The 27,841-nt window shown below is 49.7% G+C and overlaps 9 protein-coding genes across 9 annotated transcripts; 7 read left to right on the plus strand and 2 right to left on the minus strand.

Moving 5' to 3' along the window:
• Nucleotides 1–631: 631 nt before the first annotated feature.
• On the plus strand, nt 632–958 carry K460DRAFT_353282 (uncharacterized protein; the record flags this gene model as incomplete). Its single annotated transcript, XM_040931704.1, has 1 exon — nt 632–958. The coding sequence occupies one exon, from the start codon at nt 632–634 to the stop codon at nt 956–958; it is 327 nt and encodes a 108-aa protein (XP_040790845.1).
• Nucleotides 959–2,655: 1,697 nt separating this feature from the next.
• On the plus strand, nt 2,656–4,768 carry K460DRAFT_384434 (putative cytochrome P450 monooxygenase; the record flags this gene model as incomplete). Its single annotated transcript, XM_040935499.1, has 6 exons — nt 2,656–2,976; nt 3,031–3,194; nt 3,252–3,504; nt 3,551–3,669; nt 3,734–4,492; nt 4,631–4,768. Exons 1-6 carry the CDS (start codon nt 2,862–2,864, stop codon nt 4,766–4,768), a joined length of 1,548 nt encoding a protein of 515 aa, XP_040790846.1. The 5' UTR covers nt 2,656–2,861.
• A 220-nt stretch (nt 4,769–4,988) lies between these two features.
• On the minus strand, nt 4,989–6,190 carry K460DRAFT_280935 (putative enoyl reductase; the record flags this gene model as incomplete). The annotated part of the gene is made up of 3 exons (XM_040928446.1): nt 4,989–5,405; nt 5,475–5,586; nt 5,646–6,190. 3 exons carry the CDS (start codon nt 6,188–6,190, stop codon nt 4,989–4,991), a joined length of 1,074 nt encoding a protein of 357 aa, XP_040790847.1.
• Nucleotides 6,191–6,784: 594 nt separating this feature from the next.
• K460DRAFT_414862 (DUF341 domain protein) lies at nt 6,785–7,782 on the plus strand. The gene has a single exon (XM_040937706.1). The coding sequence runs from the start codon at nt 6,953–6,955 to the stop codon at nt 7,688–7,690; it is 738 nt and encodes a 245-aa protein (XP_040790848.1). The 5' UTR covers nt 6,785–6,952; the 3' UTR covers nt 7,691–7,782.
• Nucleotides 7,783–8,568: 786 nt separating this feature from the next.
• On the plus strand, nt 8,569–9,876 carry K460DRAFT_403578 (uncharacterized protein; the record flags this gene model as incomplete). The annotated part of the gene is made up of 3 exons (XM_040936644.1): nt 8,569–9,232; nt 9,291–9,755; nt 9,827–9,876. The coding sequence occupies 3 exons, from the start codon at nt 8,569–8,571 to the stop codon at nt 9,874–9,876; spliced, it is 1,179 nt and encodes a 392-aa protein (XP_040790849.1).
• A 329-nt stretch (nt 9,877–10,205) lies between these two features.
• Nucleotides 10,206–11,598, plus strand: K460DRAFT_393395 (S-adenosyl-L-methionine-dependent methyltransferase; the record flags this gene model as incomplete). Its single annotated transcript, XM_040935936.1, has 2 exons — nt 10,206–10,393; nt 10,465–11,598. 2 exons carry the CDS (start codon nt 10,206–10,208, stop codon nt 11,366–11,368), a joined length of 1,092 nt encoding a protein of 363 aa, XP_040790850.1. The 3' UTR covers nt 11,369–11,598.
• Nucleotides 11,599–11,786: 188 nt separating this feature from the next.
• On the plus strand, nt 11,787–21,852 carry K460DRAFT_414864 (putative polyketide synthase). The gene is made up of 10 exons (XM_040937707.1): nt 11,787–12,816; nt 12,868–12,988; nt 13,042–13,133; nt 13,185–13,410; nt 13,477–13,806; nt 13,857–16,599; nt 16,646–19,078; nt 19,127–19,830; nt 19,881–20,001; nt 20,052–21,852. Exons 1-10 carry the CDS (start codon nt 12,214–12,216, stop codon nt 21,640–21,642), a joined length of 8,964 nt encoding a protein of 2,987 aa, XP_040790851.1. The 5' UTR covers nt 11,787–12,213; the 3' UTR covers nt 21,643–21,852.
• A 1,662-nt stretch (nt 21,853–23,514) lies between these two features.
• On the plus strand, nt 23,515–24,288 carry K460DRAFT_353289 (uncharacterized protein; the record flags this gene model as incomplete). The annotated part of the gene is made up of 1 exon (XM_040931705.1): nt 23,515–24,288. One exon carries the CDS (start codon nt 23,515–23,517, stop codon nt 24,286–24,288), a length of 774 nt encoding a protein of 257 aa, XP_040790852.1.
• Nucleotides 24,289–26,361: 2,073 nt separating this feature from the next.
• Nucleotides 26,362–27,417, minus strand: K460DRAFT_364260 (uncharacterized protein). The gene is made up of 2 exons (XM_040932973.1): nt 27,108–27,417; nt 26,362–27,049 (listed from the first exon to the last, which is right to left on the minus strand). Exons 1-2 carry the CDS (start codon nt 27,328–27,330, stop codon nt 26,712–26,714), a joined length of 561 nt encoding a protein of 186 aa, XP_040790853.1. The 5' UTR covers nt 27,331–27,417; the 3' UTR covers nt 26,362–26,711.
• Nucleotides 27,418–27,841: the final 424 nt, after the last annotated feature.

Raw genomic sequence — 27,841 nt, forward strand, 5'->3', positions numbered from 1 at the left:
TTCAATTGATTGTTGGTTACGTCGTCGTCGATTCGGGAGACTGAAGTCAACGACTTTAATAGTTTGCCGGGATTATCTTTCAAGTAGCTTCTACTCTACTGATAGGATTAGTGGACTTAAGCAATTCTCTGCGAGATTTTATACCAATTGGGCTTCCATGTGAATGCCGAATTGCCTCAGTTGTTTCATGAAAGCTTGGTCGCCGATGTCCAGAAGAAATTGAACGATGTATTTGAGTCGCTCGTCACCATAGTCGACAACATCAACGTTGCTGTTGGATGTTGGAATGCTAGTTATTACAATCGACAGTCGGCAAACATATCGTGTTGCTTAAATGATCTCTGACAATACTTAGAGTTCTGGTGTAGTAGGAGCGTGAAGGGCAGCAGAGTTCGGGAACTTGGCTAGATCTCGATTTAGCTCGCATATGTTACCCTCGCGGTGAAAGCACAGTATCTAGCAGCTGTAACACCAGAACTCCTGTCGTTTCTAGGCCAGTGCCTAGGTAATATGCATAAGCTAGTAGATTATGGGGGTCTTTGCGCTTGGAAGCTAATATATTCCACGCTCAGTCGCTACTTACTTCTCCCTTCCACTCTTGCAACTCGCGGCTACTCACTCATGCCCAACTATGGCTTCCAATCTTTCCTACGCCTACATGGATCTACTCACCGAGAGGGGTCCTGAGCCGCACTCAACGTACCGTCCGCTAGAGTCTACCGAGCTCGTTAGTGCTATGGTCAATGAAGTGGGCCTTATCAATCCATTATCACCTCCAAATACCAGCAGTCCTGAATATATTAACACAAATGGCGCGGACCTCAATACAGGACATAGCCCAGACTGCTCTAATAAATCAGAGAAGAAGAAGAAAGGAAAAGAAAAGAAGAAGCCGAAGAAAAGAAAGAGCGTGGAACTAACTAATGAAACTTATCAGACTTTGGTAGATGAGTTCTAGGACGTCATCCAACGCGGTATTGAGGCAGGCCGAGAGAACAAGAGCATCTCTCGAGGCTTTCTTGATACAACACCCAAAGAGATACGCAATGCATTTGAAGGGCTTAAACTGAGGAATTATCAGCTTCACGCTGTAAACCGCCTGCTACGAATCTTAAGTGATAGTAGCAAAGGTGCGGTGCTTGCATATAGCATAGGCATAGGAAAGACTATTATTGTTCTCGCATTAATCTGTAAACTCCTACTTAAACCTAAAGTAGATCTACGAATCCATTCTGGCTCTACTATTAGCTTCTTAGCTAAAAACTTATAAATCCGTAAATCTATTCTAGCTCTACTTTTAGCTATTTCTTAGTTAAGAGCTTATAAATCTACGACTCTATCCTAGCTCTACTATTAGCTTCTTGCAAAAAATACTATAGTTCTGTAAATCTATTCTAGCCCTGCTTTTAGCTACTCTTTAATTAAAAATACATAAATCTGTAAATCCATTCCGGCCCTACTTTTAGCTAATCTTTAACTAGAAACGCATAAATTCGTAAATCTATTCTGGCCCTGCTATTAGCTACTGTTTGGCTGGAAATTTACAAATCTGCGAATCTATTCTGGCTCTACTATCAGCTACTTTTACAAGACCGCGTGGAACGTCATGTGGCGTTTGGTTTCTGCAATGGTTATTGGCGTCATGTTCTCCTGAAGCTCACTGTCCGCGATGAATAGCTGCCGCTTTGTGTGTGTGTGTGTGTGTGTTGAGTAAGGCTTCATAAGCCATCGCCTATGTACAACCTTGTTGTCGGAGATCTCAGGGTAACGACTAGGTATTCTACTGGCGATCCTGATAAAGTCCAGTCCATTTCTAGGGAGCTGTTCGCAAGCATTGTCATGGGCCATTAATTTAACGCCTGAATGTGAGTGGTAGGGATTGATGAAAAGATATCTCTTATGTGTGAAGTTTATAGACACGTCGGCGAGGAGGCGGGTTAGTAGCAGCTATGAGAGGTCAATTGCCAAAGCTTCATGCGCGAAGCCGAAGTTGTGAGTGGTGCCGACGGCAAGAATCTAGGCAACAGTCGCCATAATGCGCGCCTGCATATCCATATCACACAGAACGCCGAACATGGGTTGAAATAGAGTGGGGGTAAGATCAAAAACGCCGAATGCTACAGCACAGCGTAAGCCCAGCATTCAACCGCATCTTACATATACTATGTATCCCTGCTTATCTCTACACGGGGAGGAAATGAGCCACGAGAGTCGTTATCGAGCTGCACGGATCAAACGTGCACGTACAGGGTGTACACACCTACACGCGTCTTTTGGGTCGACTAGTGAAGGGAAAAAACGCATGCTCCGATGCTACCGCTACGACCGCGCAAGGCGAACTTAAGCCTCACGCTAGCAAATACGCCTTACGAAACCTTTATGCGGGCCGGCACGCATGAGGGATTAGGCCGCTGCATCACGCACGCGCACGCCACAACGCCGGTCGTTCATGTGCATGGGTGAGTAATCGTGTGGATCTTGTAGTACCGGACAAACCATGCATCATCAATCAGCACCCGCTGGTGGCCTGACAGCTCAAAGCAATCGGTGATAGCGAGCTGAAATTGACTTGCTTGTTCGACGAGAAAGGCCCAAAAAATCCGAATCAGGTCATAGAGTGGCGAAAAGAACGCCGTTGTGCGCGGACATCTTTGGCCTGAGTCAAGACACATTGGGCAGACAGACAAGCCTGTTGTAGCCTCTGCATCTTCAGTCCTTATGCTGTGACCCAACCTCACGCTGCCTATGCTACTCCTCGAGCTATTGATTATAAAGTATTTAGGAAAGAGTGCCGCCGCGTCTGGTAGAACCCTCGTTATACCGTGTTATTGGTGAACACTTCGGTCTAACCGTTTTGAACAATGTTGGTCATCCTTTTCGCGCTCTGTATTGCTTGCAGTATCTCCTGGCAGTTTTCTACGTTCTATCGTTCGAGGCTCGCTGGGTTTCCGGGGCCAATTAGCCGAAAGTTTACAGGTAAGCCGAAAGTTGTGGTCAACACCAGATCAAACTGTTGTAACATTCTTACAGATATATTCCAATTCGTGGATGCCTTCAAAGGCCAGACTGTCAAGTATCTCCAGGAATGCCATCAGAGATACGGCAAAGTAGTCCAAATCGGTCCAAGGACTGTCAGCATCTCAGATCCCGCGATGATCCCCTTGATCTATGGTATCCGCAATCCTTTGCCCAAGGTTAGATTATTGTACTGTGGGTATCGGAAAAAGTCGCTGACCATGTCCTACACGTAGAGCCACCATTGGAGCGTCTGGGAAAACGAATTCAACGGAAAACTTGTTCCTTCTGTTTTGTACGCCCAGGAAACTTCCAAGCACGGAATGCTGAAAAGACCCGTGGCCGGGGTCTACTCCATGTCGAATGTTATAAAACAGGAGCCTTTCATTGATACTACCATCGTCCAATTTATCAAGAAGCTCGACCAAGATTTTACTGTAAGGGGAGATGAAGGGAAGTCGGTGCCGATCCATTCGTGGATGCACTATTGTAAGCCATTCTATTGGTCATTAGGCCTAGCATTGACTCCATTTAGTCGCATATGATGCTGTAATGAAACTGACCCTTTCTTCCGATTTTGGGTTTATTGAGGCGGGAGGTGATCGGGAGGGTATCTTCTCGGGGGTTGATGCCGTGCTAAGGTACCGAGCTATGGTATGCAGAGTGCATTGAAGCGATTGCAGAGAATGCAGAGAATGCACTGACTGATAACTGACAGGTGTTTACTATGCCTTGGATCCATTCGCTAGTGCGCAGAAGTCCGATCGTCGGACTGTTTAAGAAGCGGATGGCAGCTTTCCAACGCAGGGCACGAGGCCTCATCGACAAACGAATGACTCAAGGTGCTCCAGATCCAAGCCGATACGACCTGCTGTCGCAGTTCTTGGAGTCGCAAAAGGCCTCTCCGCAGGTGGTGAATGACCTCGTGCTGAATGGCTACGTTGTTCTGCCGCTTCTAGCTGGGGCTGATACGGTGGCCATTGTTCTCGGTACGCTCGTTTACCAACTTGGCCAACACGTTGCGGTTGCGACAAAACTGCAGGAAGAGCTGGAGGCTGCCAAGCTTTCCCTACCGCCTGCATACGCGGCGGTACAGGGTCTTCCATTCTTGAATGCTGTCGTGAAAGAGTCGCTTCGCATCCACCCCATCATGGCGTTCCTCTCGAGACGGGTGGTGCCAGCAGGGAGCGGGCTGAAGCTCCCGGATGGACGCATTCTGCCACCTGGAACCATCGTGGGCATCTCGCCATGGGTGACGCACTTTGACGAAGAAGCGTTTGGGAGCGACGCCAAAGAGTTCAGACCGTCGCGATGGCTGCAGGAGGCGGAGGAGCCGAGTGCCGAATATGCCAAGCGACTGAAAGCCATGAACGCCACAGATTTAGCGTGGGGCGCAGGCAACCGTTCCTGCCTTGGCAAGAACATCGCCCTTGCCGAGATCTACAAGCTCGTGGCTACGCTCTACTCGCTCTTCGATGTAAGCTCTCGCCGCTCTTCTTCTCTTTCTACCGAGCGCATTATCTTCCACAGCAACAGAGCATGCTGTACGACGACGCTCGCGTCAAGTCTAGTGCTCAGGAGCCGGACACGAGCTTCCTGCTGACAGTGGACATAGATCTCTCTTGTTGACCCTTCAGCAAGCTTGCGTTTCACCGAGACGCTGCTCACAAAGCAGCAAAGCATCAATGTCCGCTTCTCGTACCGGGACAGCGCTAATGTAGATGCGTTGTTGGACGCCGACAAAACTTCATAGGACCCTGGTCCCTTGGGGAGATTTGGGTAACGTCTTTAAAAATAGAACATGGGTCGTAATGAAAGATCTTATTTTGCCCCTCACCCGCCAGATGCCTGCCTTGCAACGTGTACAGATCGCGCGGAATATAGTGCAAACTTGTTGACAAGCACCTAGAGCTAACAACTTCGCGAACCTGACGTCCCAATATGGCGAAAGGTCTCATGGAGATTATAAGTCGCTAATATCTAAGTCGCACAACCACCTTTTCGCCAGATAGGGTACCACTTTTGACCAAATCCATCCCATCCAATACTGTTTCCAGGCCGCCTTCCAGCACACGTAACGGATGATGCTTCAGCTTTCCTTCATCCACCAACTGCTGAGCAACAGCCCAGAGTCTTTGGCCAAACTCGCGCACTTCTGCACTTGGTGGCCGTCCGTAAGGAGCTGGCCAAGTGGATCCATCACCAAAGATAGAGGGCCCAAGCACCCAGTCGGTCTTCACCGTCTTTCTTGTGGCTGCATGGGATGCAAAAGGATCCAGAGATACGTATTTTCCGCCCCCACGCCCCATTGCGGCAAAGCAGAATGCTGTTGATTCAACGGTCGTGATGCAGTCAAGCGTGTACCGCAGATTTGACTTGGTAAATTCCCGCTACACGATGATAGTCTAGTCAGCAAGGAACTCCAACAAGCAGCATCATCAGGTTAGAGCGAGACTTACAATCTTCTGGGCGCAATCCTTCTCACGATAGTCGAAACATTCTGCAGCCCCATAAGATCTGACAAGCTCGAAATTCCTCGGCGAGCAGGTCGCAATAGGGATTAGATTAGCACTGGTGCTACTGGTTAGCATTTGCACATCAAGAAACGTTAGAGGACTAAGAGGCCATACAGTTTCAGGAGCTGGATTGCAATGGTACCAGTTGCGGTACTTCCACCATAAATAAGGACCTGAACCGGCTTCTCCACCGGTGCATCCGGCAACGGAAGACCAAGTAGCTTTAGGGCCAGGCCAGCGGTGCTGATGCCTGCGCCGAACGTTGCTCCAGCCTCAGTACTGATAGACTGGGGCAGCTTCAACCAAATCTTCCCGGCCGACACATTGTACTGGCGGAAAGAACCACGCTCGGGTGTGTTAGCGTTCATGGCGTGCTGTGCGCCACATATCCGATCTCCGACTGCAACATCTTTGACATCGTCTCCCACCGCAACGACGGTGCCTGAATAGTCGGTGCCAAGGATGCCAAATGGAGTCACGAAACTGCCACGCATTTTGGTGTCACTGGGATTTACACCTACTGCTTCTGTACGGATGTAAAACTCCTCTGGTTTGAGAGCTGGGCAGGGGGCTCCATTCCATACGATGGCTTTGTCCTCGTCGTTCACCACCACTGCACATTGCGTACGTGGTGGCGAGAAGGTTCCAGTAACGGTCATTATTGTAGTGTAGAGTTGTTTTTTCAGGGTTCAGGCAGGCGATAAATGTGTAGCTGTAGCAGTCTCTTGCTCCAAAAAGTTCGTCTGATGAGACTTAAGAGCCAAACAGGCAGCAATTTCACTGCTTCACTACCAACCGTCTTACCTTACGACACTGATTCACATCGATGTCCGAGCTTTCAAAAACTGCCAGTGCCGACCGTCAGTTTCGATCCTCGTCATCCAAGTTTGCTCGATGCTGCCTGTTTGACTGCAGGGACTCGGCGATTTTCGGCGCTGTCGACTACGCGAAGGATTTAGCTGCAGTTATACAATCGATCGCTAGCGTAGGTTCTACAGCTGCAGTTGAGCTGATACCCAAGGGGCTTTGCGGCGTTACCTTCCTAACGAAGTAAGTATTACACCGCATCCTGGAAATTTTTGGTAATGTTTCGTCGAGATGCATGTTCCAGACCCTGCTGATCCCTGATAAGCATTGACCGGAACAGGAGAATGGGCCCCCAAAATACAGACGATAAAGCGAACAGCTTTGGATGTCAAATCCCTGCCATCTCCGTCAATAAGCTCCGCGTCGTGCTTCCCATTGCGCTGGACCCTGCCTACATTGCTCTACTCTCTCTTTCGCGAAACAGTCGAAGAAAAATCTCAACGCCTAACACTAGTGCATCAGCGTATAAAATCTCCCGAACATCAATTCACCATCTTGGTAGCCAAAACAACTCCCAGTAGAAGCCCACCTAGCTTCCCGATCCGCAATCTAATATGCCTACACACGTCACATCATCCCCCTCCAAACCACCGTCTAAAGCCATTCTCTGCTTACATGGGACCGGCTGTTCTGCCGACATTTTCCGCGTCCAGGTCTCGAAGCTTCGCTTCCACCTACGCAATGACTTCCAGTTCATTTTCGTCAATGGTCCGCTGCCCGCCGCACCTGGACCAGGCGTACTGCCGCTGTTTTCACACCTCTCCGCGTTTTATGGCTGGTTCGGTGCCAAGGGAGATAGTGTTGAGCACAGCCTGGTTGACATCACGTATGCCGTTCGCTCGGCAGTTGATGACTGGAAGAGCATGCAACAGGATCCAGATGCAGAAATTATGGCTATCATGGGTTTCTCCGAAGGTGCACTTGCGGCTACGATGATGTTGTGGCAGCAGCAGCATGGATTGGTTCCTTGGTTACCAAAATTGCGGTTCGCAGTGCTAATCTGCTGCTTTTTCCCGGACGAGGCGGCGCTTTATTTAAAGGCTGATGCGGCTGCACGAGGCGCTTTGGAAGAGGAGAGAGCTCTTTTGAAGACGCCTACATTACACGTGCATGGCTCCAAGGATTTTTGTCTGCAAAGAGCAAGGAAGTTGATCAAGTACCATTACGAGGCCAAAGACACTGCAACGGTGATGTGCGAAATGGGACATGTATGTCCTGTGAGGAAGGAAGATTGTGTGAATGTTGCAAACGGGGTATTAAAGCTGGCGAGGGAAACTGCTGTGATTAGATGAGTACGGGGTCCGCCTGTACACAACATTGAAATTCTGCAATGGTTTCACAACGTCACGAATATAACGGAATTATTTCCGCCACTGTACTCGCTGGCTTAATATTCTTTCGCTTATTCTAACTTTGCTAAATCTGCGTGCTTAGTATCACCAAAGTCTAACCTGTTGAACAGTACTGCACCGCATTGCTTCTATTAAAAACATCCACGACAAGGCCCATCCGACAAATTCAATCCTGAGAAACAAAGAGATGTCTATTCTATGACATACTATACTTTTAGATGCTATTGCAAGACCTATCACCTGCTCGTTTAACAGGCCAATTAATGTATGGTGTACGATGGTGATGACATTACTACACACTTACACACGAGTGGCTCGAGGGGACCCGAGTCCACAAAGAGAACGGGCTGATCTCTCATCCCAAGGAATAGAAGAGCTAGGTTCGAACGCCATCACAATTTCTCGTATCTACGGCCCGGAAATTTGGACTTGGCCCCGGCGATCGAGGATTACACCCTAGCAATATCACGTAAGGATGCGACATACAGGAGTGTGTCAGATTATGTAGTCATGCCCGGTTTTATCGTGCCACATACTCGCTTTTTCAATGCCAGATAGGCTTATATAAAACGAGGTTAAGTCAAGTTAAGTTAGCAAGAGTTAAACATATTTAACATAACTTTTAGATAGTGTATGTAGAGTTCTATACCTAATATTATGAATCCTTCTTCAAGTACTGCAAGCTAAGCGTAGAGCTTAAAACCTAAGTCTTCCAAGCCTTTTCCCGTCAAATCGGCTTTCCAATTACGTCGCTACATTAGTCGCAGCCTTATAAGCTCAAAAGTACCCCGAAAATCTCCCTGTCACACACCACCGACATGAACTACGATTACACCCTGCCTCCCATCACCGAGGCACCTTTATGGGCCGCAGAAAATTCCTCACAACCCGGTCATAGGCGCACTACAAGTAGACCCTCGACAGGGGGCAAAGCGTTACGTCGCTCTTGCGATAGATGCCACGCACAGAAACTAAAGTGTAGTGGCAGCAAAGACTTCCTGGCCAAGTGTGAGCGGTGCGCGAGGGCCGGTCTAGACTGCGTCTACAGCACAAGGGCCTCCAAGAAGACCGCCCCAAGCCTTCAAGACGGAGACAATCAGGGCATGCGGACCCCGGACTCTACTGGAATGGCTCCACTTCTAGATGGAACAGAAAACGAACTACAATTCTCCGACGTAGACTTCCATGGTCTCCTATCCTCTGCTGGGAACCACTATGGTTTCACAACGCCAGACAGTTACCACTCTTCACAACAGTCACCCAGAAACTCCTCCATCATGTTGCACGGCTTCGAGACCCCGCCACTTCACGATTCATCCGGATACTCAAACCTAGCCCATGCTTTGGTAGAGACGCCTGCGGGTGGTCTTCCCGCAGGTCAGCTTGATGACGCTCTAGAGCAGTTACCAGCTATAGCGTATCGTCTAAAGAACATTTCCAGGAAAGTGGCCGTGGTGTGTTCCGGCCAAGATATCCACAAGTGTAAGTGTTGCGCAGTTACTCTCCAGATATAACCACAAAAGCTGACCAAAGGGGGTAGACCCCATAGGTGAAGTCTTCACGATATTCAAGCAGCTTTCGGGTGTTCTAGAACAGGACTCATCCCTAAGGCAGAGCCCGCAAGAACAGAGTGTCGATGACTCTTTCCGACAGAAAAGCGCGCTTATAGCTGCTCAATGCTATGTGTCTGGCGTCCGAATCATAGTCTCTCTTTCAACGAGATGGCTCCACCACCTTAATTCTCTTACAAGGATGAGTTACACGTCACCTGAGAGGCCGTTTACAGCCGAGCCAGTCTATCCGCCATTGCAGGAAGGTAGGCACGGACGAAGCAGCGACAATTTAGGTACATTGCGCCGAGACCTTGATTTCGACGGTCTCTATTCCCATCTTGATCCGATAGGCTACTCTCTGAACTGTGCCAGCCTGACGATCAGTACCAGCATCAAGCTCCTGGTTGAGATTGAGGATCTCCTGGGCGTGCAACCCAAGAAAGGGGTGAGAGGTGAACGCGCAACAGTAAGCACTAGTTCTGCACTTGTTACCCAAACCTTGCAGATAGACTAATCAACGTAGCAACACCGAATTACGCCGACGCAAAGCGTTACGGCAACTCTGCCCTCTAGATTTGTGGCCCTGCTCTGGGAAGAAGATGAAGGAGCAACTTTGGCAGCGTTTGAACGGTGCCGTGCCAGATTGTCCGAGCTCGCTGCCACGCAGTAGTGCCATTCATAAGATGACATACTCATATCCAACCCTAATTTGTGTTCGATAGACATCTAGAATTACAATCAGAAGATAACTTTGCCCTAGTCATCAGATCTTGACTTCAAATCGGTTCGGTCAGCTGGTGTACACGACAACCTCTCATTGCCCTATACCTTCACGACTTGCTTATCTAAAGCTCTCGCCTAACGACCTTAGCAACCACACAACGCAAGTTAAATAAGCTACCATGGCCCATAACGTACCCATGCAAGGAGGTGGATTCTACTCTGCAAACTCAGGGCTGCAATATGAGGCCATGAAGAAAGCTCTGCCGTTGATCAAACGAGCTATCATACAAACATCAGCGAAAAATCTCAGTCTCATCAGCGATGGCTTTACAATTGTTGAGTACGGTTGTTCAGATGGAAACAACTCGTACGTACATTCATTAAATTGTCCCCAAATCTCTGGATTTATCACAAACTGACCATCTCGCTGGACTATAGATTGGAGCCTTTCGTGGCAATCATGGAGAGCCTGGAGAGCCATGCATATGCAAATCTCATTTTCAACGACCGTCCTGAGAACGACTTTTCGGTGGTTGCCGGCCATATCACAAAGCTACAACAACTGCTCATGTCGAAATCAGGAGCAGATGTCTTCCTTTCCATGGTGCCCGCAAGCTTTTACAGTTCCGTCGTGAAGCCCAGCTCAGCGCACTTTGGTTTCTCCTTGTACTGTCTCCAGCACCTCGACCGCGCAGCTGCTCCGCCACAACAATCCCACGGCGAGTTTCTTAGCGACGCCTTGAAACAGATTCCGTTCAAGGAGCAAGCAGACATTGACCTGCGAAACTTCCTTACACTTCGTGCCACGGAGATTCTCCCTGGTGGATCTCTCGTGCTGACATTCACGGGTCAAGCTCAATCTGGCGAGCCGAATGTTGTGGGCATCGTATCATCTCTCCGCGATGCTACGGCTGAAATGGTGCAGGAGGGCAAGGTTTCACGGGACGCTGCTTCGTCATTTCACATCCCTGTCTACAGTCGCACGGCCGAAGCCACCAAATCTGTCCTAGCTGATATGGGGTCATCCTGGATCGTGCGCGAGCATTTTGACGAGTGGGTCACGCACCCAGCCACTGAAGAGATGGCACTTCGGCGTAGTCGACGCAGCTTGAAGGAGGAAGACTATGTGTGGTATGCTGGGGTCGCAGTGGACTGGGGCATGGCAATTTCGGCAGGTCACTTCCAGAAAGCTTTGCAAGGCGATGGATTAGACCAAAACAAGGTTAATACGATTATGGCGGAATGGGAAGAAAAAACGAAGGTGTGCTTCCTCAAGTCGTTCAAGGAGCAGGCGTTGAGGTGCACAACGACGTACCTCAGACTCGAACGTGTTCAACTTTAAAAATGATAACTGACAGAAGCCCCTATGGTTCCTAGACACGAAAAGTCTCGAAGCTCAGCACGGGATATAAGATACAATCAAACAATATTGTAACAATGCCCATCCATGACAATCTTCTTTATTATGGTACTATTCCCCTCCCTGTATTCTAAGCAATACTATAATGACTCCTAACTCTGTATTATATTGACCTACGGAGTGAATAATGCTATAAGAATAAGCTTACTCCATCTCTGTATGCGCTTCATGAAAGTATGCAGTTTTTCAACTCGCGAGTGAGCACGACGAGTGCGTGAGCTTTGACTCGAGGCGTCGGGGTCGGACCGATCCTAGCGACAGCGACCGGACCGATCCTCTAGCGCTGACATGAGGGAAGCCTAAATGTCATCCACGCCCTACATACTCGCAACAAACACCTTATGTCGTCGCTAAAGCGATCTTGCCGCCCGCGGCTCGGTCTTCCCTATCACACTAGCACCCTACCTAGGTATCTAGCGCCTGCCATCACATACACGAGCCAAGCTTCGGCGCATGTAGCACGTGCAGAACGCCGAACCATTGCTGACCACTTCGCCGGAGAAGCTGCATCAAACATGACACAAGTCTCCTGGATGCCGATTATCATAGGGCTTTCGGTGGTTGCAACCAGCGTCCACGAAGATCTGCAGGTCGCAGTTTTGTTAGCGGCGTATGATGCTCTCATTCGGCCAAGCCAAGCACACTCAGCACAGTCGGCCTTGACGATGCATTCTGAATTGCAAGTAAGACATGGTCAATTTCAGAAGTGGGTTGATCTGACTGTGGTAATACTTGGTATTAGTATGATGCCATGAAGTTGATGGCACATGCTAGTATTCCTGTCCTGCCAACCTATTCTCTCCCTTCAACATCATCATTTATTCTGTGACACTGTTAAACACTGTGGCCACAAATCATATCACAAAATGAAGACCAACGAGCCAATCGCAGTCGTTGGTAGCGGTTGCCGCTTTCCAGGCGGTGCTAGCAGCCCATCTAAGCTGTGGAAGCTCCTCAAAGAACCACGAGACGTGCAGAGCAAAGTGGACCGTTTCGCCATCGATGCCTTTTACAACCCAGATGGTTCATATCACGGCAAAGGTAATGCAAGGCATGCCTACCTGTTAGAAGAGGACCCCTACGCCTTCGATGCGTCTTTCTTCAACATCCACGCACATGAGGCCAATGCCATTGACCCACAACATCGTCTTCTCCTCGAGACTGTATACGAGGGAATTTCCTCGGCTGGTCTCCGTCTCGAGGATCTCCAGGGCTCATCCACTGCTGTCTATGTTGGTATGATGCAGCATGATTTCGCCGACATCACGAATTACGATCTCGATGCCATTCCCACATATGGTGCGACGGGTACCTCTGCGGCTATTCTATCCAACAGAGTATCATACTTCTTTGATTGGCATGGGCCGAGTGTAAGCTACCGTTGAAGTTCTCTATCTCGACTATGCTAATCTATCACGTAGATGACGATCGATACGGCATGTAGTTCATCGCTTGTAGCTTTGCATCATGCCGTGCAACAGCTTCGAGAGGGTTCGAGCAAAGTGGCTGTCGCTGCAGGGGCTAACTTAATTTTGGGTCCATGTATATCAGTCTCGTTCACGTGTAAATATGCATGGCAGCTGACGTTTGGACAGTGCCGTTTGTAGTGGAAAGCAAACTGAACATGCTTTCGCCCACTGGGCGGTCTCGTATGTGGGATGCGGATGCGGATGGCTATGCGAGAGGCGTAAGGGTTCTAGTCTGCCGTTGACATGACGAGAAACTGACTGTAGATTAGGAAGGTGTTGCTGCAATTGTGCTGAAAACACTTAGTCAAGCCTTGGCTGACGGTGATAGCATTGAGTGCATCATCCGTGAAACCGGTGTGAACCAAGATGGTAGAACACCTGGTATCACGATGCCCAACCACAAGGCGCAGAAAGACTTGATTCGCGAAACATACGCGAAGGCAGGTCTCGACCTGAGCAAGCCTGAGAATCGCTGCCAGTTCTTCGAGGCTCATGGTATGTGTACACATAACTTTCAGATTGTTTATGCAAGAGCTTGATCGCTTACACAGGCCTATGCAGGTACTGGAACTCCCGCTGGGGATCCCCAGGAGGCTGAAGCAATATCCTCGGCATTCTTTGGAGATACTCCACGCGGTGCCGATGAGGAACCGATGTATGTAGGCAGTGTGAAAACTGTCATCGGTCATACTGAAGGGACCGCTGGAATAGCTGGTCTCATGAAGGCTTCCTTGGCCATGAAGCATGGGATTCTACCCCCTAACCTATTGTTCAATCAACTCGCCCCGAGAGTTGCGCAGTTCTATGACGACCTTGAAATCGTCACGACCGCCCGGGCTTGGCCTTCGATTCCACATGGTGCACCACGCCGCGTGAGTGTAAACTCTTTCGGTAAGAGTCCCATAAGTTCCACGGAAAATGCATGAGTTGACCAAACCTAGGTTTTGGTGGTACGAACGCCCACGTGATTGTGGAGAGCTTCGAGGGCATCGAACAGACCGCCCCTATCGAAACCTCTAGTCCTTGTCTCGCACCTCTTACGCTTTCTGCAGGCAATGAGCAGTCTCTCAAAGCAAATATGCAGAGTCTGCTGAAGTACCTTCAGACTGAGCCTGATATTCAAATGAAGGACCTAGTGTGGACTTACCTGAAGAAGCGTTCAGACCTTGGCACTCGCCGCGCTATTGTTGGCAAGACTATTCCTACAGTAGTCGCTGCTCTTGAAAGGGAGATTTCCTTGATCGAGAAAAAGGAGGGTCTAGCAGTCTCCTCTGGATTAAACAAAAAGCCTTCCGTAATGGGCATTTTCACTGGACAGGGCGCTCAGTGGCCGGCCATGGGCAAGCTCCTTATTGACTCGGTTCCTCTTGCAAAAGTTATCGCCGAGAGTCTGGACGAATCCCTGAAGACTTTGCCGGAGGAATACAGGCCAAAGTGGACTTTACAAGAGCAGCTATCTCTCGAGGGAACCGAATCGAACGTGGCAAACGCCACTTTCTCTCAGCCTTTATGCTGCGCTGTGCAGATCATACTCGTTCAGCTTCTGAAAGCTGCAGGTCTCGAGTTTAAGGCTGTTGTTGGCCACAGCTCAGGCGAGATTGCATGCGCCTATGCTGCCAACTTCGTTACAGCATCCCAGGCCATCCGCATTGCCTACCTCCGAGGTTTGACGTCAAAACTGGCAGCGTCTCCAAATGGCACAGAAGGCGCTATGATGGCAGTTGGTACATCTATGGAGGATGCGGAGGCTCTGTGCGCCCTGGAGATGTTTGAAGGCCGAATCTCTGTCGCCGCGAGTAACGGTCCAGAGAGTTGCACGGTGTCTGGTGACAAAGACGCCATTGAAGAAGCTCGCGAAATCCTTGAGGACGAGTCTAAGTTCGCACGTGTTCTTAAGGTCGACAAGGCATATCATTCGCATCACATGCAGCCTTGTGCTGCACCCTACGTTGACGTACTGAAGCAGTGTGGTTGCGACATCCCGGAAGCAGACGGCCCACCAACCTCTACATGGATCTCTTCTGTGTATGATGGAAGGGTAATGACACCCAAAGACTGTAAAGCAGAATATTGGAAAGACAACCTAGTCTCTCCTGTCCTGTTCTCTCAAGCAGTGGAGCAAACCATGATTAAGCACGCACCGCTTGACTTAGGAATCGAAGTAGGCTGTCATCCTGCTTTGAAGACCCCCTGCTTGGACACCATCGAGAATTGTTACTCTTCTAGCATTCCTTATACTGGATGTATGGAGCGTGGAAAAGACAACGTTGACTCGTTCACCTCATGCCTTCGCTACGTCTGGGAACACTTTGGCTCGGCTAGCATCAACCTCAGCAGCCTTTACGACAAGCTATCACTTGACGCCAACATTATTGATTTGTCAAAGATGATCCCAACGTACACGTGGGACCACAGTCGATCATACCGAAAAGAGTCCCGAGTTACGCAATCCTTCCTCCATGGCTCAACTGCGCCGCATCTACTTCTTGGTAAGCTCTCTGCTCAAAGCACGGCGACCAACGCACAATGGCACAGTTTCCTCCGGGTCAGAGACTTTGACTGGCTCGATGGACATGCGCTCCAAGGTCAAACAGTGTTTCCTGGTGCCGGTTACGTCGTGATGGGTTTCGAGGCGGCAATGCACGCATCAGGCAACCGTGAAATCGAGCTTCTAGAATGCCTTCGGCTCAGCATCGACAAGGCCGTGACCTTTGAAGATGAAGACAGCTTGGTCGAACTTAACTTGACCCTCAACGCCAAAGCGTCTGGTCTCACCCACGCTACTTACGAGTTCACGATCGACTCTTGTCTGGCTAGAGAAAATGGACTCACTAGCTCTGCCTCGGGAGAAATTGTAGTGACATATGGGACTGCTTCAAATGATGCACTTCCAAAGGCTCAAGATGAACCGCCGCACATGAGCAAGATCGGCATTGATAGGTTCTACAGGGTCCTGGAAGAGATTGGATACGGCTACACCAAGCAGTTCCGTGGCCTGACGTCTATGAAACGCGCCGACAGCAAAGCTATGGGCGATGTGAACTTTCCACAATTGGAAGATGGTAGCCATCGCCTGGTACTACATCCCGCGACTCTCGACGTCGCCTTCCAAACCTTTATTGGAGCATACTCTGCCCCTGGAGATCGCCGTCTCAGGTCACTTCTCGTTCCCACACAGATCGATCGCATTGCTCTGAACCCCAACCTTGCTAGAAAGGCACCAGCTGTGGTCGGATTCAACTCCACCAGCCTGGATGCTGTAAAGAATAGCATTGGAGGCAACATTGAGATCTTTGAACCAACTTCAAGGTCTACCATTCTCCAGGTCGAGGGCCTAAGCTTCAAGCCGTTCTCTCCACCAACAGCTGCTGATGACCGCAAAATGTACTCGAAATGGGAGTGGGGACCTCTAAATCCGGACAAAGTACTCGACGACCCGCAATACTGGTCTACTAAAGAAGAGGAGAAGGAGGTGGTTGTGATGGAGCGCGTCACATACTTTTACATCAGAAGCTTCCTTGCCGGCCTGACTGTGGAAGATCGCGATGAAGCTGCATTTCACTATCAGAAGCAGATTGAGTGGTGCGAGCATATTGTGGCCGAGTCGAAGTCTGGTAGGCTTCCCTGCTACGTGTCAGCCTGGGAATTCGACACGGAAGCTGAGATCCATAGCTTGATTGAACAGTGAGTGATTCAACGACCATTTGACAAAAGCTAACCATATAATCAGGTACGCATACCATCCGCATATTCGTCTACTCCAAAGGGTTGGTGAAAATATCCTTGAGATTGTTCGCGATGGTGGCAACCCGTTTGATATGATGGATCACGATGGCCTGCTCACCGAATTCTACGGCTCACCAAAGAGTTACGGTAATGCGTACAAGTACTTCCAGAAGCTGATCCATCAGATCTCCCATCGTCACCAGAACATGAACATTCTCGAGATCGGGGGAGGTACAGGTGGTGCGACAAGATATGTGTTGAAGAATGGTACCCCGCCTTCTTTCAACAGCTACACCTTCACAGATATATCAAACGCCTTTTTCGAAAAGGCTGCTGAAGAATTTGCTGAACACCAAGATCTAATGGACTTTCGCCCGCTCGATATCAGACGAGACCCCAAGGATCAGGAATTTACTCCGAACTTTTACGATCTGATCATCGCATCGAATGTGCTACATGCCACTCCCAGCTTGGATGAGACCATGGCCAACGTGAGGGCGCTACTCAAACCGGGTGGTCAGCTTGTAATCATCGAAGTGACTCACAGAGAGCACTCCCGCATCGGCTTCATTTTCGGTCTGTTCGCCGACTGGTGGGCCGGTGTTGATGAAGGCCGTGTTCTTGAGCCTTTTGTTTCCTATGACAAGTGGGACGAGGTGATGAAACGCACTGGCTTTTCTGGAATCGAATCTAGGACCCTTGATCGAGACAGTCACGTGTCCCCGAACTCTGTCTTTAGCACCATTGCTATCAACGAGTCAATGCTGAAACTTACACAACCGCTGGTAGAGCCTCCAAGTGAGCCACTCGCTCCCCTTGTCATCATCGGCGGAGAATCGTCTGGGACTTCGACTATGATAGAACAGCTCAAGACTCATCTACCAGAACGACAAGTGGACGTCCTCGAAAAGCTGACCGATCTGATCGACTTCCAGTGTAGTCCCAAGTCCACATTCCTGGTGCTATCTGAGCTCGACGAGGAGTTCTTTGCTGGGCTGAATGAAGTCAAGTTCGAGGCGGCGCAAACGATTTTCTATTACGCGAAACACGTTATGTGGATAACGGAGAGCGCGTGGCGAAACAACCCGCGCCAGGGCCAAATCATTGGCCTTCTTCGTACTCTACGATTGGAACATGCCGACGTCCAGATCCAGGTAGTAGACTATGATGTCGCTGCGAGTATTGACCCGAAGCAACTGGTGGAGCATCTCTTGCGGCTAGAATATTCGTTCAACTGGGAGGAACAAGGTGTTCTATGGACTCCAGAGCCAGAGCTCTATTTCACGGGCTCGCGTGCAGCTGTCCAGCGCCTAAGGCCGGACGATGTGAGAAACGATCGCCTCAACGCCACCCGTCGGCCTATCCTTGGCGAATTCGACCCGACCGAAAAAGCGCTGAGAGTTGAGAAAGATGGGCGGCATGCTTATGTCGAGGTTGTCAACGAATTCTCTCCTCCTTGTGTCTCAACGACAGCGAAAGCTAAGATTTGGGCTCAATACACGACTGCAAACGCTTTCCGTGTTGGTGATCTAGGCTATTTCCACATTGTCCAAGGAACCCTCGCCCAATCAGGACGTAGCGTATTAGCACTTTCGGAAACCAATGTGTCATCAGTCGAGGTTTCATCCGATTATATCTATACTTTGGACGCTCAACTCGACGCGGATGTATGTATCCTTCAGTCCATTGCTGCAGACATATTGGCACAGTCACTACTCTCGAAGGCAATCCCCGGAACTTCTATGCTCATCTTCGAACCTCCCAAATTTTGTATTGAAGCAATTGTTCGCCTGGCGGAGACATTGGGGGCGAAAATTACACTTGCTTCAGCAAATCCGCCTTCTGGAGCTCAACCTAAGCACTGGATAAGATTACACGAGAAGGAGACACAGCATGGGTTGAAGAGCAAGCTTCCAACGGGCCTCTCAGCGTTTTACAGCTTGACTGACAATGACAACTCGACTAGCCTGGGAAATCGGTTGGCTAGTGTGCTCCCTCCTAGCTGTTCCAGACATAACATCCACCATCTCATCCAAGAGATTGGTGCTGTCCTTTCCCACGATCACAGTAATCGCGCAGTGTCCATACTGGAGCAGGCAAAGCGCACAGCAAGCGAAGCGGGAACCGTTCAGGATTCAGCTGTTGTCCAGGCCAGCCAAATTACAAGCGCTGTTATTTCAGCCGCTACGGTAATTCAGTGGAAGGCAGAGGACATGGTCCCTGCCCGAATTACTTCTGTTGGTGACGGCAAGCTCTTCTCCGACGACAAGACGTATCTCCTTGTAGGTCTGGCTGGCGATCTTGGACGCTCAATCTGTCGCTTCATGATTATGCATGGCGCAAAGCATGTCGTATTATCTAGCCGTCATCCTACTACTGACCAGCGCTGGATTGACGATATGATTAACATAGGAGGTGATGTGATGATATTGCCGATGTGAGACTTTACTCTCTTCTGTACGAATTCCAAGCTGACGCCTTCTAGGAATGTTGCACAGGCAGATTCGCTCGATGCGGGTTTGGCGAAAATCCGCGAATCGAAGCCTCCAATCGCTGGTGTCGCATTTGGCCCACTCATCCTACAAGATGTTATGTTCAAGAACATGGATCTCGACATGATGGAGATGGTGTTGGAGCCAAAGGTTAACGGCGCTCGTCTCTTGGATGAGCGTCTATCAGATCCTGCTAATCCTCTCGACTTCTTCGTCATGTTCTCCTCATTCGTCATGGTTTCAGGTAACCCCGGTCAGGCTGCATACAGCGCTGCCAATGCATACACCATGGCCCTCGCCCAGTCTCGTCGCTCGCGTGGCCTGGCAGGATCCACGATCGACATTGGCGCTGTTTACGGTGTTGGATTTGTTGCGCGTGCTGGGCGTGAGGAAGAGTATGATGTCGTCAGATTCATGTTCGATGCCGTTAACGAGTGGGAGCTTCAGGCGCTGTTTGCTGAGGCCGTCGTCTCGGACCGAGCAAACGGCCCTGATGCGGTTGAAATTATAACAGGTATGCCGGTGTTTGACCCTGCACACAAGGACCAAATACCGTACTACGATGATCCACGCTTGGCGTACTTTAAGCTCCCGGATGGTAAAGGTCGGGGAGGTGATGCGACTTCGTCGGTGGGATCTGTCAAGGATCAGCTACTCAAAGCAGTGACAATAGAAGAGGTTCGGCAGATTATCACTGGTACGTTGTTGCTCAATACATTCACTGAGCCATCGTTAACTCGAGCACAGATGGTGTCTCTGGGAAGATTCGCGTAGCTCTTCAGGTGGCTGCCGATGATCCTATTAGCATTACTACGCCGCTCATTGACGAAGGCGTCGATTCTCTAAGTGCAGTGACCATTGGCGCATGGTAAGTTGTCACTATGCGGACTTTGTTAAATGTGGCTGATTGCTTGTTAGGTTTTCGAAAAATCTAGATATCGACATCCCACTGTTGAAGATTCTGGGTGGTGCATCCGTGACAGACCTTGTGGAGGAGGTGATAGAACGACTTTCACCCGCTGCTATCCCGCTCACGCATTGGGACGCAATATCTCAAGAGGGTCCCGCAATCACAGAAGACTCAAGTTCCAATGGTTTAAACTCGGGTAGCGCCTCAGACACAGCTTTAGACACTCCCCTCACGTCTAGCTCCCTTGCACCAAGCCCGGATAAAGGTGGGCCTGGAATCGAACGCCAGACAAGCCTTTCTCTGATTCAGGAGTACTCTTGGAGTGAGATGCAGCTACCTTTGGATTCCGCAATCTTTAACTCCGTCGTCGGCATGTACATGCAAGGGCCCATTGAAATGAGCCGACTTGAATCGGCCGTCAATACCACCCTTCAGAGGCACGACGTCTTCCGTACATGCTTCACTGAACAAGACGGCAAGCCGGTTCAACTAGTGCAAAGATCCCCTCGAGTTCGTTTCGAGGCCATCCAAGTTTCAGACAAGGCCGCTGCTGAAAAAGGCTTTGACGATCTCCGAGTGCACAAATTCAATGTTGCCGAAGGTGACACTGTCAAGATTGTTAACTACTACTGGACACCTACTGATCATCTTTTTATCCTGGCCTACCATAGGTTGGTCGGCGACGGCTGGACAACCGAGCGCCTTTTCGTAGAGGTTGGTAGTCTATACCAAGGTATGCAACTTCCTCCAGCTCCCAGCTACGCCGATTACTCTGCTCGACAACTAGCAGATAAAGAAGCAGGGAGGCTTTCGAATGATCTTGCATACTGGACATCACAATATTCGTATCTCCCGTCCCCTCTTCCAGTCATGAACTTACCCGGTGCCTACGTCCGAGCCCGACCGTCCTGGACCTTTTACGAGGCGTCCGCACGTCTCAATCCCATGGTCGCTGTCCGCATCAGAGATCGTGCCAGGAAGCACAAAACAACGCCTCTGAACTTCTACCTCACGGCATATCACGTCATGCTCGCCAGACTTACCCAAGCACGGGATCTAACCATCGGTATCGCAGATGCCAACCGTGCCACCGCTACCGAACAAGCTACCATGGGCTATTTCGCTAACTACCTGCCTCTCCGTCTTCCATATGAAAGCACTGAGACCTTCGGAGCTACACTGGTAGCCGTTAAAGAAAGCATGCGAAACGCTCTCCTGCACTCAGCTGTGCCGCTCGGTAGCATTCTTACCACACTTGGTATTCCACCCGCCGATGAGGATGCGCTTTACGCGCCGCTTATCCAGGCTCTGTTTGATTACAAACAAGGACAAGCGGAGAGCGGGACGCTTGGTGGCGCGAAGATGGTGGATGCAAATGTAAAGAGAGCAGGCCAGCCGCACGATATTGTGCTTGAGATGAGCGATGACCCAAGCAAGGATCCTCTGATTACCGTCAAGTTGCAGAAAGGGCTCTATGGAGAGCAGGATGCTGAGGTAGTGATGGATGCTTATCTGAGTGTTTTGACGTTCTTTTCGAGGAATCCAGCGCTCAGAGTGGACGATGGGAAATTGGATCAGGGTGCGAAGGCTAGAGCCTGAGGAATTGTGGGGTAGATGGGTTGACGATATCGTTCTTGGAGAAGAGTCATATGGGCTTGGCACTGGTTATCCATGTATAGATGTATGGATTCGTGGTATAGAACTATCTTTAAAGAGGTTAAGAGATCACTAGACTGCCTGCAGTGAGAGGATAGGGTTTGGTGATCATGTCATCATTTTGTACTATATTTTTAATCTATGCGCAGCGGCAAGTAGTCCTTCCTATGTCTTTTCAGACAGTACGGAGCAGTTCTACCTCCTGCCTTTCTCTATAATTGCCCTACAATCACGAGAGAAAGCTACGGACATTCGAGGTCTATTATCGCCATTCGAACTCAACTATAGCGTCTGATCTTTCCGACGACTACGTGGACTTACTCACCGAGAGGGGTCCTAAAAACGTGTTAAAAGGCAGCTTAGCAAATTACTGCTTACAAAGGTACTGTTATAAGATATCTTTATAAGGCCGCGGGACGTGGGCGATGGCGGCTCGGTCGACCATCTGATCGAGAAATCATTACAAGAAGAGTCTTCACTGGACAGCTCGCTTGAGGAGTGTCAGTCGGACCTTATTGAACTATCAGAGTCTGACAAGGTATCATGCCAGGCGTTGAACATAGCTCTCGTATCAAGATGAACCACTTTTAGAAAGACTTCCTCAGGCTATGGAACCCTCTTGAATTAGATGAGATATTGCCCGTAACCTTCAATTCTGAACAATTGGTCCGGAATGTCAATTGCTCGTAGTAGTGTATTTATCTAGCCAATAGAAATTGAAATGAACCTATGGTAAACCACCAGGATCGGATGTAGCCCATACTGATTCGTTGGCGCGGGTCATCGCACAGAACATTCGGCGGCCAAGGAACGACAATTTGGCCTTGCCATTGATGAGATTGAATCCGTTGATCTAACTCAAGTTAGCATTCATTATTCTAATTTTGACGAAGGCGTCGTCACCAGAGCTTTCTTACCGCTTGGATCACGGCATCCATTGTTTACAATGTTGAAGTGTCTTGAAACCGAACAAAGTTATGAGGGGAGTGTTATAAAGAAGAGGAGATAGGAAGAATTTTGAAGCGAATATGATGTCACAGGAACGAAGTTTGCAGTGTAGTATCTTTCCAAGCAGGAGGTGATATAGTAAGTGTTTTAGTTCCAAGAGATAGGAGGTGAGAGAGATGAGGAAACTCGCTTGACTGAAAATGTTGCTAATAATACCTCTGGTAGAAGGCACAAGGGTAGTGTTTTACCTAGCTGTCTGACTAGTGCTACCGAATGGGTTCTATCTTAAGGTAAGAGAGAGGTACAAGCTCGATATTATTGCTTCTGCGCCAATTATTCTTACTTCAGGTGTCTTCTTCTCTCTCCTATCGCCAACTACGCATGCGCGATATGGCGCTAGCAAGCCACTAGCTTCTTTTTATATCGCTCTCTTGGTCTTGGTACAGGTTCTCCTCCTATAACAGCTCACTTTTGGAACTCAAAGGCTCCAAAATCCTTCTCCTCAACACCAACTTTTGTCTAGAACTCCCGACCTTGCTCCTCCCAGTCTAACCGAGGATCTCTTCGCTCATGCAATCTCCTGCGTGCTTTACTTCAGACAACTTCTCCATTCGAACGACTCCTTGGTTTGAACAGCTCCTGGGTTTGAACGAATCCTTAGTTTGAACCGCTCCTGAACGATTCCTCTGTTGGAACAAATCCTTAGTTTGGATAGCTCCTGAACGACTCCTCCATTTGAACGGCCCCTTCATTTGAAGCGCTCCTCCATTTGAAGAGCTCCTGAGCAACTCCTTGGTTTGAACGACAGCTTGATTTCGGAGGCTCGTGGAGTTGCACAGTGTCTTTGAACCCAACTCTTCATTCACCATGGCTCACAAGCCAGCATCGTCGAACGGTCTCATCAACAAGCTCCCTCAGATCAAACTTCGACGCAAGCTCGAACTCCAAGGCCGAAGGATGGCATGTGCCTACACCATCAACAAACAAAGTGTCTGGGCTACGTACTTGAAGCGCACGAATCCTGTCTACCCCAAGAAACTCCAACGTCTTCGTCTTCATACGGCACCTTCACTGAACCACAATGCAGCAAACCTAACATTGGATGATATCGACTACTCAACGGTATCAAAGGAAATGGGAAAGTACGTCACCAAGGATAGCTTCGAAGAAAGGGCGCTCAACGTCTTCACATACAACTGCGGTTTGGATCTCAATACCCGAGAGGAACTTGAAGGCTACATACCAAAGAAACGCACCGTTTACGGCGAGGAATACGACGGAGACTCGAGCGATGCGTCCAGCGACCATGTCAGCGATGATGACTCAGAGTGCGGACTCCTTATGGAGCAAGAAGCGACAAAGGGCACCAAAGAGATGACTGTTGGAGAAGCCATTGAAGTTCAACAAAGATACTTGTGTCCTACATTGGGCGAAGAGCAGGTCGATCGCGAGAGGTTCTTCTTGTCCCTAAAGAAGTATGGGCACATTACGACAGATCGACTTGCGGAGGTTTTGGGCAATGAAGAAGGGCATGCCACATCAGAGGCGGACGCATCAATGAACGACTCATCCAGTGATAGCTCGTCCAGAAATAGCTCTTCCGATGACACCGACGACTCTTCCGACGATAGTGAAGACTGATGGAGTCTATAGAGTTGTGTGCGGAAAGGTGCTGTGGTTGACTTGACGCTCTATCTGAGCTGAGGCATCTCAACAACCTATTGATTGGGGTTTTTCACATGGTTTGGTTGACTGATAGGGTTCTTTGGCTGGGAACAATTCTTCGAGGTTCGTTTGAGGAAGTTATTACGGATCTGAACGATGTCTACACTTCAGAAAGGGGCATGCGTTGAGGGTGGGGAAAGTGATACCCACAGATGAAGGACTCATTGCGGCCGCCAGACTGTTTGATTAGTTTTCCTGAACCTCAGGGCTGGCCTGATAAAGGCTTTTTGATTCATTCTGCGGAGCTGGTATGGCGATATCTCAACTTGCCCTTAGCCTAAACACGTCATTAAATGCAATGCCTTTGCAAACCTCACCCAACAGTGAGTTTCCAAGGACTACCTACCATTTAGACAGCGTTTGCTCCCATATGGCTTCCGCAATGCGCTCCGGTCAACTAACACCACACACAGGCTGCTTAATGAACGAATACTACACATAGGCTGCTTAATAAATAAACACTATATATAGGCTGCTAACGAATACTATATACAGATTGCTTGACAAATAAACACCACACACAGGCTGCTTGACAAACGAACCACCTGTTCAAGCAAGAATTGGAGCAGACCGCTACGTCAGGACTGGTTTGGTTTGCTCTCCACCGCTCCAAAGGAGCCATTTGTTCTATGTCTACTAAAATACGTAATGGATGAGATCTAGACCGTCGGCTTTACTCAGCGCTCTCTCAAGGATAGCACCTTCAAATCTGAACAGTAGCTACAAAGTATACAGCGTCGCCCGTTCACACTTCATGGTGGTTGGACCTTGGCTTGAGACTGCGTTGGCCGTAGTGACCTCGGACCGCACGGGTAAGTATCGCTCAACCCTTGAATGGCTTCAGAATCCAGGATAATACTTCACCATACCGCTCTTCGTGGGCCAGGCGAGGGAGCGCTTTACTTGGTTTATCATCGATCTGCAAGTATAGTCGAGCTTGTAGAGAGTACTAAGAGGCACCTTAACGTGACATTGGCCTCTCCACAGCTCTACTACTGTTTGAAGGCTGCCTACAGAGCCGCCAGCCTCGGGGCGTCTAGTTAACGGGGCAAAGCCTAGCGATTGCGTGCCTAACAGGCATATAGCAGAGTCATCTTAGCAGGTCGGTCGTCCGGGGAGATATTCTGGGGCGGCATCCACCTTGTAGCAAAGCGCAACACAACAAATCGCAATCCAGCATACCCTAACGTCGTACCACATCCTGCAGTGCCTACTGCTCACCTGCAGGAAGCCACACTGATAGGCGGCCACAGCCAGGAAGGATCAGGAGGACCAGTCCTGCAAATTCGACACCGCGACGTGCCTAGGCTTGACGGTTTGACATTTGCTGCAAACGGCGATAGGGACCCGCTTTACGGTTCGGTACACCAACGTCAGCGGCGTCGTGTTCCGTGATTGCAGTGCTCTTTACTGAGCTAGTCGATACCGAAAATAAAGCGTGATGGACCAGCCCATACACCTCTCGGGAGGATGTGTTGCAGCTGCGTGAGGAAGGTAAAATGGCCCACCACAATCGCGACATTATTTCTTTGCGCACTGTTATTTCGCTCATTCGTTATCCGGCAGCTAACGGGCATGCTGCTGCCGTGCTAAAAGGCCCAAGCGCCCAGGTGATTCAAGCACTATTGAAAGCTGACGTAAAAAGCGCTAGAGGCAATTGTAGGCGACGGCCGCTGGAAGTCCGATAACAGGCTACGAATAGCGTGGTGGGTAATTTCCTTGGTCAGGGTCTGAAACATGCCCCAATGAATGAATCAAGCTCGCGTAACACCGAAAACGACCCTTGGGATTGATTACACGTGTGACCACAACATAACGGTAGAGTATGTTTTTGTTTGTGAGCTTTTGAGGATTAGATTCTCGATTTGTTTCATATCAGCTGACATCTATGCACACCTTCATAACAAACAAAGCAAGCCTATCCGAGTCCTCAAGGTGGAAACCATGTGCATATCATCAATAACAAACAGAGAGCGTGGGAAAAAATATAGGTTGCGTGGATATCATGTATATTATCTTGCCAATTCTCTTCACTAAGCCAGAGAATCTAAGGAACATGAATCCACCGGACCACACGAACTTCCCCCCTCTGGACAGTAGCCCTTTCGACAAAGCGTATTAATATATTCCAAAATTGTCCATGAATCGAAATGCTGCTGCGACGTATTGCGCAAGGAAGCAGGTTAAGACCGAAGACTCGCATCCCAATGCTTGACCGTACCGTGATGTGAAGTCGTAGCCATTAACCGTGAAGCCATGATCCCCCTTTTACAAACTCAAAAGTGACTCTTCAGAGCATGGTAAACCAAACTTTGTCGAATCGCTCAGGAGCGAACTGCTTACAAGAAAGCAGCGACGGCACCGATGACAGCCATGAGGCCGACACCAGCCTGGGCGGCGGCGCCAGTGAACTCAGGGGTGGAGGGCTTGGTGCCGCTGCCGCTGGGCTTGACGGCAGTGGGGTAGGAAGGAGTGGTGCCGTTGCCAGCAGATGGGTAAGGCTTGACCGCGGTGGGAGCCGGGGGAGCGGAGTACTCAGCAGTGGGCTTCTCGGCGGTAGGCTTCTCGGCGGTGGGCTTGACGACGGAAGGAGTGGGCTTGACCTCGTAGGTGGTGGTGAACTCGCAGTCGTCATCAACAAGGGTGGTGCTGGTGGAGACAGTGTAGGTCTTGGAGCCTGCGAGAATAGTTAGCTCAATGTTCAAGAGAACCTCAATCTCTAGAGGATAGCTTACCGTAGGTGACGGTAGTAGGCTCCGGGCAGACGGTGGTCAGACCGGTAACGACCTTGGTGGTGGTGTACGCAGGGGCGGAGCTCGCGGCGTAGGGAACCTGGGAAGAGGCCTCGTAGACGGGAGTTGCTACACTGGTGGTGTTGACAGCGGGGGCAGCCGGGTAGTAGGCGGCATAGGCGTTAGCGGCGCCGGCGAAGGCAGCGATGGTGGCGAAGGAGCGCATGTTGATTGATGGTTTGGATGGTGATACGTTTGTATTAAGTATAAGCGGTGGAGGTCGTTGGAAACGAGTGAAATCGGTGATAACCGGTGTATTAAAAGACAGTGAGTGTGTGTGGTAGTGAAAATTTGAAGAGCAGCCGGCGAAGACATTATATAGGGCATACAACGAGGCGGCCTTACCAAGACGCCAACGTCCTTGAACAGGGGCGGTTTGGTATGTTGCATCCACTCGCTAGCATCTCAAGAGCTGGGCTTGCCGATGGCGCCGTTTGGTGGACGTGCTTGCGATAGTACGGGATAGGGGAATTGCCCACACGGGGCCGGGGGACCTTAGACTGGGCCCGGTATGAGTTGTTTATTGATGGAAGGCAAGAGGGCCTATCAGAACGGGCAAGGCGTGGAAAAACGAAATGAAGAAGCTAGTCCCCCTTGCCATTCCCCTGCCAAGAGGCCCATGCAGCCTCCTCAACATGTCGCTTGCGAGCATAACTATTTCTGGGCCGGTCTTGATT

The sequence above is a fragment of the Cucurbitaria berberidis genome (genome assembly GCF_010015615.1).
Source record: "Cucurbitaria berberidis CBS 394.84 unplaced genomic scaffold K460scaffold_2, whole genome shotgun sequence".
In the NCBI taxonomy this organism is placed as follows: Eukaryota; Fungi; Ascomycota; class Dothideomycetes; order Pleosporales; family Cucurbitariaceae; genus Cucurbitaria; species Cucurbitaria berberidis.